This window comes from Larimichthys crocea, chromosome VI (genome assembly GCF_000972845.2).
Source record: "Larimichthys crocea isolate SSNF chromosome VI, L_crocea_2.0, whole genome shotgun sequence".
Lineage (NCBI taxonomy): Eukaryota > Metazoa > Chordata > Actinopteri > Sciaenidae > Larimichthys > Larimichthys crocea.
This window is the reverse complement of record NC_040016.1, coordinates 8,262,140-8,277,035: the sequence shown is the minus strand read 5'-3', so window position 1 is coordinate 8,277,035 and position 14,896 is coordinate 8,262,140. Positions and strand designations below refer to the sequence as shown.

The 14,896-nt window shown below is 38.0% G+C and overlaps 1 protein-coding gene across 1 annotated transcript; it reads left to right on the top strand.

Annotated features, from left to right (window-relative positions):
* The first annotated feature begins 13,365 nt into the window (after positions 1–13,365).
* On the top strand, positions 13,366–14,433 carry si:ch211-220m17.5 (guanylin family protein). The gene is made up of 3 exons (XM_010735632.3): positions 13,366–13,530; positions 13,761–13,953; positions 14,066–14,433. Exons 1-3 carry the CDS (start codon positions 13,456–13,458, stop codon positions 14,122–14,124), a joined length of 327 nt encoding a protein of 108 aa, XP_010733934.1. The 5' UTR covers positions 13,366–13,455; the 3' UTR covers positions 14,125–14,433.
* Positions 14,434–14,896: the final 463 nt, after the last annotated feature.

The following is a 14,896-nucleotide window of genomic DNA, read 5'->3' as shown; positions in this document are numbered from 1 at the left end:
TCTGTAATAATCTCAGCTATTTAGCAGGTCTTTTTTCAAACGTCTTTATTCTTTAGTCTTTATTCTGTGCAAGAATGTCCTAAATATAAGGCTTCAATTGGTTACAGTCTTTTTAATACAACATTCCCTCGTTTCTGTCTCTCCATCATAGACGTGGGGTGCGGTCGAATAGTCTGTTTTACTTAGGAAGGTGCCTAACTAAGTGAAATGAGTGAATAAAAGTATTTACGTAGCAGTCATGATTATAGTAAAAGGAACTCTAATAGAAGAGTTCTCTAAATGTTTAGGACAGGGGCTTCAGTGCTTCCTCTCTTATCTCCTTTAGCATAGGATACACTGGATAATACTTTACAAAAAGGAAAAAAAAAGTCTGATGTTACTCTACAGGTCTGTAGTTTAACATTACAGTCTGTTAATCGACAGACAGATGCTTGCCTCCTCTGTGAAACTTGGTCTGTGTCCTCAGTGCGCTTTATTCTTCTAACTCTGCAGAAATCTTTGTGGCTCGTTTCTTTTCACCTCCCGCAGTTCTCTGCATTAGTTCTGTGTTGTTGAGCTCCTGCACCATGTGCATCTCAGTACTGTTATTTTGTTGTTGTTGCTGGTGTTGTATCTGCTGATGGGATTTTTCTTAGATTGCTGCAGTTTGTTTTTTACCTGGACTCCTAGGCTCCTTTTTGTTATTTTGTGTTTACCTGCCTGTTCAGTGAGTCATTAAAGTTACCTTTAGTTCATTCTACCTACCATTCTCCCAGATCTTTATTAAAAAATAAAATGAGTGGTTAATCAGTCCTCAGTCTCTGAGAGAACATCCTGAAGTTAATACAAGCCTTCAGGTGAATTAGATATCTTCTGAAGACTCTCCATCACAGCTCAGCAAGGAACAGAATTGTATTGCCCTCCAGATGAGCAAGGAAACAGCTTGACTCAATGATTAAACCTTGAAGGCTTAAATATAGAACACCCAGAATATTTTATCAAGATGTTATTTAAAAATTCTTCAGTGCAGACTTAGTTGTGTGTCCGCTGGTTGAATTTATTCACAGCAGCATGCAGACGAAAGCTTGAGAAGAAGAAGTGACTGTTGCTAACATCAGGTTAGGCTATTAAACTCTATGACTTTTAGCATCCCATTTCCAAAGTCATTATCCAAAGCTTTATCAGTAATGTAGCTGCAATTAAACCCAACACACCATGATTAAAACTGGTACTCGTTTCATTACATTCGTTACAACCCACCTGGTGGAGTTTTGTGACTGGGGAACTTCCTCCTTGTATGATGATGACAGAAATGATGAGTGATGATGATAGTTGTTGTAGCTTATGTAGCTCTGCGAAAATGTTACTACTACATAACTAAGTTTAACAAACTATATAAATTATAGCATTTTCATTTCACAACAGAAGTTTTCAAAAAGGTAAATAGACTTGTTTTATGTAGCACCCTTCTAGTCTTCCAACCACTCAAAGTACTTCACACAATATATGCCACATTCACTCACTGAAACACACATTGAAACACTGATGATAGAGGCCGCTATGCAAGGTGCCAACCGCTCATCAGAAAGTAAATAATGCTCATTCATACCCCAATGGCACAGCCACAGGATACAGTTTGGCACTGGAGGGAGCCGGGGATTAATCAACCACTGAGCTTATATATACATACATATATAAATATATAGACACATTGTATACCTATTCTGTGATTCTGAATAATCCCATCCATTATTATTAGCCAAAATTAAGAGAATCGCTGCCTTTACCACAGCTAAAACTCCAATCACTTAGATATATTAAAGGACATGCTAGGCAGCACGGTGGTGCATTGCACCTCACAGCAAGAAGGTTCTTGATTCAAACCCTCGAGCCTGCTGTGTGAAGTTTGCATATTCCCCATGTCTGGGTACTCTACACGTACTCCAGCTTTCTCCCACAGTCTAAAGACATGCAGGTCAAGGTGTTAACTGATCACTTGTAATTGCCCATAGGCACATGGTTGTTTGTCTGTATGCGTGATGAATTGGCGACTTGTCCAGGGTATACCCACTGTTATGGAATTTTCTATCAGCTTGTTGTATATAGGTCACGTGTGGGCCTTGAGGTCCTCAGCAGTATTAGTTGTTTAGCTTTGATTGAGAACAGTAGGTGCTAGTCTATCTCAACACTGTGGTGGCCAGAGTCGAAGAGACCTGTTGCTGCCTTCCTAAACATAATAGATAGCTTATTGTTGACGTTCCGATCTGCGTAAACAGAAATCTGTGTTTCCAGACTAGAATATGCTGACAATAACACCTCCAAGGGTAAAAATATTCTCTTTGGCTAATTCTGGGCATATAGTATTTGTGGTGTTATCTTGGGGTTTAAAGTCTATCTACCAGTATGAGTTGGGCAGAATGTGAGACAGACTCAGGCACTTCTGATGTACTTTGAGAGTGTCTCTATTTTTCCTTGGCCAAGCGTCAATAAATATTACAGCATAAGACATCAGAGGCTCCTGAACACTTTCTTCCTTCTTGACCTCACCATTGACCTTTGACTTCAGCAATTTCTCCACAACAACTCCCATTCAATGTCAGCTCCAGCCCCCAATGACCCCAATAAGGATAAGTGGTTATGGAAGATGGGTTGATGGAGAAAGACAGGTGATGTGATGCAATCCATGACGCAAATACTACTACTGTACAAACGACACTGTGATTCAGTGATGTAAAGCCCTAATCTACAGCTCTCAGCAGGGAGCTGTGACATTTTCGGTTGACCGCAGAGGTGTTTGATTGTCACTACTTTCTCAAAGAAAAAACGTCACATTTTTACTTTCATTTAGTTCATTCAGTTGCCCTGTAGTCCTCATGTTTTGTCCATCTATTTAATAAGATTTAAAAAAAAAAGGTGCTTTACAGTACACCTGTATGTTGCTGTATGCACACCTCCACAACCTATAATCATATATCCTATGCTCTGGCTGGCTGAAATACATTGACATTAAACACTCGGTTGATACACTCTTGGATCTTTTGTCTTCTCTTTTAAGTAAAGGTCAAATGTCTAAGCAGGATCAATTCACAGGCATCCATTTATCACCAGACAGTTTTGTTATTAGTTTGGTGTCAAAAGTGGTGTAAAAAGACTAGGTGCTGCATTTATCTGCGTGTAATTATTCAGGCTGCATCGTTATCCTGTGAAGAGCCAGTGAAATACTTACTTGAATCTATTCTCTCCTCAAAGATCACATTTTTAAGTGATGTGCAGGACGTTGTGATTCTTATTAGTAGTCACTGCTCACAAGGTTCTCCCTATATTGTGCGGTGAATATATAGCACCTTTCTGATCCACAATCTCAAAGCGCACACCATAAAAAAGCTGCTCTACACACCGCCTGCTGTTTTTATAAATTAATCATAGTTAGAAACACTTCTCGAATATATTTGTATTTAACATGACTCTAAATTATTAATTTCTCTTTATAATTTACATAAATTAATAACATTTAGGAGTAATTGTCTGCCATTTGTTGTGTAATCCTTAAAAATCCCATTTGAAAACAAACATGAGATTTGGAAGAAACACCAAAGTATATTCATGTTATATGGCAGATGGTCAGATCAAGCTAATCCAGCTCAAAGGTTGTGTTGCCACCAGGCAATTGTATCACATTATTTCAGTCTTTTTGGTCTCAGACAACTCCTGATGGAAATATCTATCTTTTATAGCTTCTAAATGATCCACTATGTTCCCCTGCTAGTCACTAACTTTGTCTGTCCATCATTTGGTGCTGAGTAGTAGCTTTTTTAAGCTTTTTTGGTGACCAAAAGCTGTCTGCTATGGTCGAAAATGTGTAAGTTATTATCTGTAGGTCCAATACTATAAGCAACCCATTTCAAACAGAAGTAGTAATGTGAGGCATTGTTAATTTAAAAATATTGATCATAGCCACTTTAAGCTTGGCCCTGCTCCACTATCTGATCTTGAGACATGGTTTTAAGATGTTTATTAGTTCACTTATGTGCTTATGTGTTTAGAATTCATATTTCTAAATGTCAGACCTGATGCTGTGTAATAATTCTCCATAAGAACACTTTATCCAATGCACAAATATGAAAAGAAGTGGGCCCTGCAGCCATTCAAATCCATTTAAGGTGAATTTTAGGCTAAATGCTAATCACACAAGAAGAAAGACAATAACATTTATATGTCTCAACTTGAACTACAAAAACAGGAACAAAGAATAAAGTACAAGTTATAAGAACAAAATAACTGAACAATACCGTCTTCAATAGGTATTCAATGCAACCTTAAAACATCTTAACAGTTTGGGAGAGGAGGCAAAGGAAGTCACATCTCACCTTTGATGAAGCATTGAATCGCTGTTTTGTTGCATTTTTGCGTTAGTATTAAAGCAAACAGTGATACAAAGGAAACAAAGGAAACCAACAATTCTCCTTTTGATACAGCTTTTACTTTGAACCATAGTGCAAAAAAAAAAAATCATGAAAAATATATAGTTTTGCTTCTAGACGATCCACCATTGCCCTACAGTATTTCATTGGAAGAAAAGTCTATGTGCCAATTATCCCAAAGCTCACATGAAGGACTGCAGCAGATAAAGAGACACTACACATTCACACATAGAAACTATTGGCCTTGACACCTGAGGTTGCCAACAGAGGGCACAGTAAGTTCATGTGGTGACAGTGACTACACACCTCTAGAGTGAAGACAAAGTAATCTATGTGTGTATTTATTTTAATACGACATTGTTGAGCAGTTGTAACAGCAATTAATCACAATACAGAGTCATATATCTCTCACGGTGGAAAGTCTGGCAACATATTTCCATTTATGCACTACATTGCCAGAAGTCTATAGATACTATTTTGGTCCAGGCTTGGCTGTTTTTCATGGTTTGCTCTAGGCGTCTTAAAGCTGCTCCAATCGATATTTTCATATTTAAGGTGAAAATGGCTCAATATTATCCAATTCCTCAGCTCTCCTCAGCTCTACAGAGTACTATGGACTGTTTCAGTTCATTATTATGGTTGTATAACTCATAACTTTACTGATCAGAGTCACTCTCTCAAGCCTTTCAACAGCATGTGGGAAAAAATCTCACCAAGCAGTAAATAGAGACAGATATTTCCACCAGGAGTTAGTGGAGAGAAAAACATAGATTAAGGAGAGTGGAGATGACCTAGACTGGTTAAATGGACACAAACATGAATCCAGATAAATGTTAACATTGCTGCATATTTGTTGGATGTGTAACTAGGCGACATGGTTGCTGTGCTGCCATCAAGTGGCCAAAAATGTGGCAATAATGCTACATAAATGATGGTTAAGATAACTTCCTGTTCCAACAGCTTTTCCAGTTTGGTGTGGAAGAATTTGTTTGGCCCAACAGAGCCCTGGCTTCAAGGATCCTTTGGGATAAAATGAAATGTCGACTGTGAGCCACCCAACACCAGGAGCCAACCCCTTAAATGCTCCTGTGGCTGAATAGGAACAAATCCCTGCAGCTAGGTTGCCAATTCTCAGGTGATTGGATGCTTTTCTAGCAGCAAATGAATGGTATTCAACAATGACATATGTCTGCAATGCTCAAGTATCCACATACTTTTGGTCATGCTGTCTATGCAGTTTGTCCTGAGCATCAAGTAATGTGACAAATAATATTTTTAAGGTCGTATTGCAGGACATGAAGCCTAGTTTTATTGAAGCCGGAAAGTGTAATTGGTGCCATAAAATGGTATTTGTTATGCATAAAACACACACACTACGCAGGACTATTATTATCACTATCTATTATTGAAGCTAAAAGAGCTGCCAAGTTTGTAACCCTTTCTTGACTAAAGGCTTTTTTGAATTTGCACTAGCATGTGCATGCCGTTCTTCTTGGTCTGTGCTTATTTGACAAGTAGTACAACATGTAATAAAGTCCAAAAATCTAATTTATGCTTATAATTTAGTTCAGGGACTTGTGATAAATGTAAGAGTGTGATCTTTTTGACCATTGGCTCAACAGTGAATAACAGTGAATAACCATCATAATGTTTTGTACACAGTAATATACAGTAATATGTAATATTAGGTGCATTTGCCAAAGAGAGTGTTACAAAGTTACTGATTGCTGTTTATTGTATTTCAAACATTTGGCATGTTTTCTACAAGGAATGAAACAATCTGATGTGTTGCTTTTAATCCTAAATTCACAAGCTGATTAAGAATTTGCATTAGCTGTTTCTCATACTGGGAGTGTATAAACACATATATCATCATATTATATTGTGTACTTACAAGGTCTCAGTTTAACAGGCAGACTTTCAGAGTGGCTCATGATACATTAGAGTTGAAACTACAAAAGGTCAAATGCGTCCCAGACCACCACGTCAAGCGGTTTGAGTGATCTGATCACAATGTGTCTTTGTGGTCTTTTATGTCCTCAAGACGCATGTTAACACCAGATGTAAATAGGCTCTATTTATCTAAAAGCTTTCTTGAATATGATGCTCTAATGACACTGTGGGGCTAGTCACCTCACATAATGTTACTTTCACAGGTAGTTCCTCTTATCTTTATCATATTTGGCCTTTCACTATATGGCTGCTTTCACAGGTGTCCTTGAAAAGTGAGTCTGAAATGTAACACCAGCAACATAAATCAAAAAGGGCAGTGCTCTTTGCTCTGAGGTGATGATTTACAGAAAAACAATCAATTGTCTGCCTGAAAATAAACTAAACTCAAATCTCCATGGCATAAAGGATGTTTTGTTCCCTCAGTAAAACACTGCTGATGATTGTATCATATGAGAATGGAGCATGGTTTATGCAAAACCATGCAGCCATCAGGTCACATAAAACCTCGACCTTGACATCAAAGGCTTAAACAGCTTCTCTGTTGTTTTCGCTTTTTAAAGGCCAACAATCTCAAATATACGTTTCTTTGTTATTTCATTGTGTGTGTGGCTGGTAACCAGAGCAACACAGGACATTCATATTTTGATCTTTTATGGGTCAACAAAACAACCACAAAAAATATCAAATTCATGCTTGACCTAGATTTGAAATCGATGTTTGAACTGATTTAATTTAGGACAAAACAGACCTAGAGCAGGTTTTCAGGCAGAGAACACGAGCATACATGAAAGAAATGTGTGAGCTGTAGAAACACCTCTATTAATTCATGTAATAATCACTAATAACAGATCTATGATGGGGGTCTATTTGTTATGTTTCAACCAAGCGGTAACCTCTGTGGCTGTGAAATGAAGTCAATGCGGAAATGACTAAACTGTAGTTCTTTAAACGGTCACTTGAGGCTGGCCAAAAACAAGTCAGTTTCCATAAGCCTCCATGTTTTCAGCCTGGTACAAAAACAGTTTTTCCACGTTCTTCTGTCCACCAACAACTCGACATCTCAGCCTCTACCTCTTTATTGACCTTCTCCATCTTTTTCTTTGCTTCCTAAAATAACCTGTACCTGACAGGCCTGTGCTGGACCAACTGACGTTGCAATCTATGGAGCTAAAAATAACACGGATCAGAAAGATCAGTATAGTTTTCTCAGGGATGGCTTTGATAAACAGCAGGACCTCAATTTAGATCCAACCTTCTACAATCTGAGCTACAGCCACTCATTTTAGAGCCATCCCAGTCCATTTAAATGTCAATTTACCAGGCAATATTTCACCTGTAGTTGGAGGAGAGTTAAAAATTCTATTTTTAATCGAGCTGATATTCTCAATGTCAAATGATTTACCCCCTCAAGCCTTGTGTTTTACAACTTGTTTGGGTTGCTTAAATTAATCCGCTGTGGACCCAACAGACTTTTGTACCGGCTGATAATTAGAGGCAATAAATTCTTGAAAATAATCAGTATGCAACTTGAATGCTCTGTCAGCCAATACTACATAAACATAAACTATCTCCTACTGTGGGTGTTTTCCATTCTCTGGGGATTGTAGTTATGTATAAATGTATAAATGTAGAGTGGCACACCTAAAGCAGAACCCAGGTCCCCAACCATGCTAGATTCTCGTATTATCTTATGACAACACCACTGTGATTGTTGTGATTGCACATGTAGGTTATACTATAATCAACAATAACAAACAGAAACACACTGCAGTCCCACCATGACACGTGTACAGCTGTACTTGAGTCGGACCCCTTTAATCAATGCAGCTGGATAATAAGTTACTACACTTTATCAGATAAACACGCCTGTGGTTGTTTTGTACAAGGCATAAACTGGTACAACTCTTTATTAATTCTCATAACAGATATGATAACATCAACGCCCCCTTAAAATGCAAATGGATCTGTGGAAAGTTGACACATATGAGGAAATCATGTTGTTTAAAGTAACACAAGACATTTATGAGAATACTTTTACAGGCTCAAAGTCATAAATTACATCCTGTATATGTCTTCAAAAAAAATATCTTTTTTGCTGCTTTTATATCATGTTCAACAAGAGAATCCACAGGACTGTATTAGTCATCATGCATTAAATTCAAACTATTTTCTCTTGCAATGTGAAGGCGACACACAGTCTAACTAAAACTTTGTATTATGTTATTATGTTGTCATTATTTGTTGTCTCAGACAGCAGCATTGATTTCAAGCATTATGACCATAATGAATCATCAAATAAAGTCATATTGTGAATCCAAGAAGAAATTGAAATATGTCTCAAGCTGCTGATCTATTGCTCTTAAATGTATTTTGGAGTTTCTAGGGAGGCGTATGAGGAAAGTGATGGGAACAGTGGCAACAGATTCAACACTGACCAGTATGACGTTCGGCCTGCAGATGGAATAAACAGGGTTGATTTATTGGTGAGGATTAACTTGGCCGAGTGTAAATCTGACACCTCTGATAAATCTCCACAAGTTTAGTCTGGAGGAGCTGGAGGAGCCATCAATTTGTCAATTTATGGCTTTGTAGTAAAGCCACCACTGTTGGTCCCTCATCTAATAATGGGTGTAAACTAAAGCACTCCAAGCGTGAGACTAATGATTAGAGATGAGATTTTCCATTGCGCAATCAATTTTTTATGCCGTGACCAGACTTTAAAGTATTGTAGGTGTTTAGACAACAGGTTGCGAGCAAATTCTCCCAACTAGAAATGAATATATATATTGTGTTTTTGTACTTTTCATATGATACATCCATTTATATTTCTTAAAGTAAATGTATTCCTTGTATTGTATATTTACCTCTAAAGTTTTGTGTCGCATTAGTGCCAAGTCATATTCATCCGTACTTTATCTGCAAATAGCCAGTAAACAATTATAAATAGAAGCGACATCACACTCATTTACAACAAGACGATAAGGCAGGAAACATGCAACATTCATTAACATTTAACATTAATGTTTTATGCCTATACTCAAATATCACTGTTGAATGGGGTCTTTTGTCATCCGACTTGTCACAAAAACATTATGTCTGTATTCTCTTGACATTTCTGTTTCTATTTCTATAAACAAGCCTAATTTCAATGTGTAGTTACTGTCTGAGAGAAGTTCAGTATCTTTTTATTAGTCATGAGGTGACATCATGTTTGACAGGGATTATTTTTACAGTTTACAACTTTTGACAGCTAACTGTCTGAGATAAAAAAGTGGTTGCATGCACCAAAATTGTGACACCTATATTATTTTGATATAACTCACTTATATGTGCCTAACATTCAGACAGTTTATACATCAAATACACAGATTCAAGGCTCATATAACTACTTGAATCTCCTAAATGTCAGTTTTACAAATATATGTTTTGTAGTTTAAAGGGATATAGTTCCACATTTTTGGATATATGCTTTGTTTGCTTTCTTCCCGAGAGTTAGATGAGAATATAAACACCACTCAGAGTACTATTAATATAAACATACAGCCAGCAGCTGGTTAGTTTTGCACAAAGTCTCAATTAACATGTTTTCTGATGTTTGTTTCCAGTTTAAGCTTAACTAACCAGCTGCTGGAGCTTCATATTTACCCTGCAGTCATGAAAAAGGTATTGACAATAATCATGAAACACAGAGGCATGATTACACACAATTTCATACAAAATATGTATTAGTCTTTCCATCATCTGTGGGGTCCTTGGCCTGAAAAGACTCCTGGACCCCAGCTGCAGTTAACTTTTACAAGATTTCATTTAAGTAGATTGCTGAGGAAATTATATCTCATTAAGAAAATACTGCTGCAACAACTACTCTTTATCATGTGTGTGAAATTATATCACATGTACTTTTTTTGTATGAATGAAATGATAACTGAAGCTCCAGCCAAGCATCCAAATTTTATCCATCAGATCATTACCATCAGATCCATGCTGCTATCACCAGGAAGTTGAAACATGATTACTAATACACTGTGAGTAATACATCCTTTATAGTGACGCCAGAAATGAGTAGCTTTATTCCCAGCAGGACAAAAGTGGACAGATATTTATCAAAATGTGAGTGACTGAAGCAGTTCATTTGAAATATAATGAACCTCTGTTCTTGCTCTCTTTGTTTTTGTCTCATACTTTCTTAAAGAAGTTCATTATTGTTTTTCATCTGGTGCAATCATTATCTGTAATTAAGCAGATCGTGTTGAAACTGATAAGATGCTGATAAGAAATGGCAGGACTGTAAACGTTGTCATTAGTTTCAGTGTGCTTTCCCTGTTGTGTATTATGGTTAAATGCTACCACTGTAACAACTTTAAAAGGTGCTAATATGTCAGTGTTGTCTTAACAGCCTATTGTGGTGTGAGAGAAACAATTAAGGTCATAGGTTTGTGTTCAGACTTAAAGACAGCCTGATGAAGTGTCCTCTACGATAAAGACTCAAACATATTCCATTCACACTCAGGCTGATGATTTACTTCCCTGAGGTTTAAATGTTCCTCATCAGTCTTACCTGTCTGTCTTATTGCCCTTTCCCATGACTTAGAGACTATTTTTCACTTCTTGACTCAACAGAACACCTTTTTAGACAAACAGTCAATTTTGACAAGTGTAAACTTGTGTGGTTTAAGTCAGTAAATGAATCAGCTTCCATGAGCAGTGCATACTGTTGTAGTTGATGTGAACAGAGGTAACTGAGTGCAGTGAAATGTCAAACTGAGCCAAATCCATCATCAATCCAATATTCGCATCAGATCAGAGCATGAGAATGCTGAGTTATGAATATTTCAGCAAACTTAAATGATCAAAGTGCATCACCATTTCTTTCTTCTCTCTACTGCACATCACACTGTACTACCCACACATTTCCGCCGGACAAGCCTCCCTGGTTTTGGCCTGATTGGGAAAGCCTTACCCGTCTGAAGCGAAGGTTATTGATTAACAATGTAATCTCAGCATCATACCCCACTCCCAGCTGTCTGCATAGACTGTATGATGCATGCAGTCTAAGTGATGATGACTTATACAGACTATAAAGGGTAATGGCGGCATTATTTCTCACTCTCTCTACCTCTTATCCTGTTCTGTTGAGGTCACTGTGAGCAGGAGCCTATCCCATCAGACAGTGGGTGAGCGTTCACTCTGGAACCATTCACACACCCAAAATGCATTTGGACTGTGGATAGAAACCCAAGCAGGCCAGCTTGAATTAAACCACTAGGGGGGTGTTACCCTCTCTTTGTCACTCTTTTTGCATTGTGTATGTATTACGGAGCAATCGGTAATTAGCCTTCTTTGTGTCAATATTTTGCAGCACAGACTGTGAACCAGACAGACGGAGATGCTGGTACATGAAATGAACAAAGACAGAACGCAACAGGTAGAGTATCATAGTGTAGTTCATGAGCTCCACCTGCATAGCGCTCAGTTTCAGTGGCATTTCAGGCTGTCTCTGGTGACGTGAGGTGTTTGACTGGTCTAAACATCTAAATGTCTGCCACAGCTTGACATTGGGTTTGTGTTGCCTCCCAAAAGTTGAATTTGGCTCAACTTTTCCACCGCAGCCTGTACTAATAGTGCATTTCGCTGCAATGCCTGATTTGATCAGAATACAGCCTTAAAAACATTTGTTTCACTACAAATTAATAACCTCACAATAAAGCTGGAAACTAAGGGCCCCAGAGAGTCTTGGACTTGAATACAGTCATGTGGCTACAAATAATTGTTGGCTTCCAGTTTTCTTGAGGGAAAATAACAAAATAACATCATCCTTTATTTGCCATAATCATCTCATAAATCGTCACAAACATTACTTAATAAATAATAGTCAGAAAATTTGATCTTTCTGTTTTACCATCACTATCTCACAGAAATTGAAGTGTGATGAAGACAACACCCCCTCCGGCATAAAGAATCGTGTTTAATGAGCTCATTAAAAACCTCACAGACATGTCCCTACCACACCGTTACACTGCTGTGTATGTGGGTTCACGCTTAGTGCCTCTTATAAGCGGAGTCAATTGATCTTTTCCACAGCCTCCTGCTGTCCTTGAGAGTCGTGCCGAATAGATGTTTGTGACCTTACGGAAGTTCATAGATTTGATTCCTGCAGCAGCAGATGAGTCTATGTGTTTGTGCTGAAGTGCTTTTGACCTTAATCTACGAAAAGGGCAACTCTTCAGCCTCAAGGGAAATGGATCTATAGCTATTCATGTTAAATTCCTTTCTTAGTCTTGTGAACCCACTTGCATTCTGAAAGCTTATACAGCTGTTGTTCATACTAGGGAGTATATATACTCATATCTCACATTTATTACAAGTATTTAATTTATATCTGAATAAACTTTTCTCTCAAGCAGCCGCAAAAATAGCACTCAACTTGTGGACTCAGTATTGAGTAAATACCTGATTATTCGACATCACAGGCTAACAAGAGAGCTCGGCAGTCAACTCACGTTGGATAAAATCATATTTGCATATAGATTCAATGGTTTGTTTTAGCCTATTTAGATGCAGTTAGTTGTGTTTTCCCCCCAAAGACTTCAAGAAAGATAAGGTAAGGAGGTAAGGTAATAAAAGTACCTGGTATATATTTCTCTAAAACAGATCATTTATATATAAAAACATAACATTTTCTTTTAAAAAATACACTTCAGCATATAAAACAAAGTTCAATTATTTGCACAGGATTAACACGACTTTCTGACAATGGGCTGGTGTGTCATCAGTGATGCAAACGGTAACTGTTTAACTCACCAGAGGTGTGATCAATTCTGCAAGACAGAGAAGCCAGGGAAGTCAGAGATCCATAAAAATAATCAGACAGGCAATGAGGTCAGAGTAGGATTTATGAATTCCTTTACAACCCTGTAAAAGCCCATCACTACTCATTAACCCGTGAGAAAAACTTTGCTCCCATTCGGTCACGTGACTGCTGGACAGGACTGTTTAAAAGGAGGCTCGTTGATGGATTGAAGGCAGACACTGAGCTGAGCACCCGCTGAGCATATCAACAGCAAGAGATAAGCAAGACGCTGCAAGACAAACTACTGTCACCATGAAGGCTGCACTCGCCACCATCGCTGTCCTCGTCCTGGCTCTCGGCTTGACTTCTGAGGCTGTGCAGGTTGAAGTGAGTACATCACCTAATATTTATCTATGACTTAGACTGCATGGGCTTGGCAGTTTTCTACTTATTAGAAGAAGAAATGTATTTATCTATAAGTCCCGTAGATGACAGAGCTACTGTACAGATCTGCGTTATTTACCCTTGTGAATTACAAACAATACTAAAACATTTAAAACCTCTGCCTGCACTTCCATTATTTGAGCTAATTTCTTTAAATCTGTTTTTTCTTCCAGGAGAATGGACTCTCTTTCTCCCTGGAAGGCGTCAAGAGGCTTCAGGAGCTGACAGAGGATGGCGTTGCGACAGCACAACAAAACCCACGATTCAGGGCAAACACTATGTCCCTCTGTGCTGACCCCATGCTCCCGCAGGAGTTCCTGCCCCTCTGCAAGCAGAGAGGAGGATCTGCATCCCTCTCCAGACTAGGTGAGACCATTGTATATTGAACCTCCAGTCTTTGTGAACTTTAAATGAATGTTCGGTTAGGCGTTAAGGTACAGTGTACCTGACATCTTTATGTTTCCTGTCTTTGTTTCAGCTATGGTTCCAATGGATGTCTGTGAGATCTGCGCCTTTGCCGCCTGCACTGGCTGCTAAACAAACCCAGCAAGCCAGAATCATCATCTCGCCAAGCTTAAAACTTGTGATTTTTTTTTCCTCCCCCTCAAAACTATTTCAGGGAGTTTCAAAAATGTCTGAGACTTTATGTTCCCTGAATACATCCATTCGGCACTTTATACACATTTAATCACCGTTAGACAAAAAAAGCCCCCAAAAAAGAAAAATAATCAGATTAAATGAGGTATATTTTTAAACGAACTGTTACTTTTTAGCATATTTACTACTTTATTTTTTGTAACAGTTACTTATCATGGATTTTATTTTTGGGATTTATGTTGTTTGTTACATTTCTATCTTACCAAGATTTGTATGCATATTTAAAAAGAGTAAAATGTTTCTTTTTATTTTTCATTTTTCCTTTTTATTAACATTGTTTTAAATAAAAAGCCTTCACTGATAGATCACGTGTACATTGTGCTCTTTCCTGCAAATTCACCCACTATATCATTATAAGTATTACTAAATTATTTGCAGATTAGTTCAAGTTGTGGAAAAAGTTGTTCTTTGGGGGGGATTTTTAGGCCATTAGGGGAGGAGAACCGCTATATCTCTAGCTCATATTTGTAGCACTATTCACACATCTAGTTGTCGTGGTGGTCACATCTGATGTATGCAAGGCAGTATTTGCTGGCCTTTGACCTCTGTTTTGGTCTCCTCCTGAAAAACATATTGAGGTCTTGGGCTACTAGCTGCTCAAATTTCTTCACAATCTAGCTGCTAACTTTGTCTTATTGTGGTTTGTTGCTGA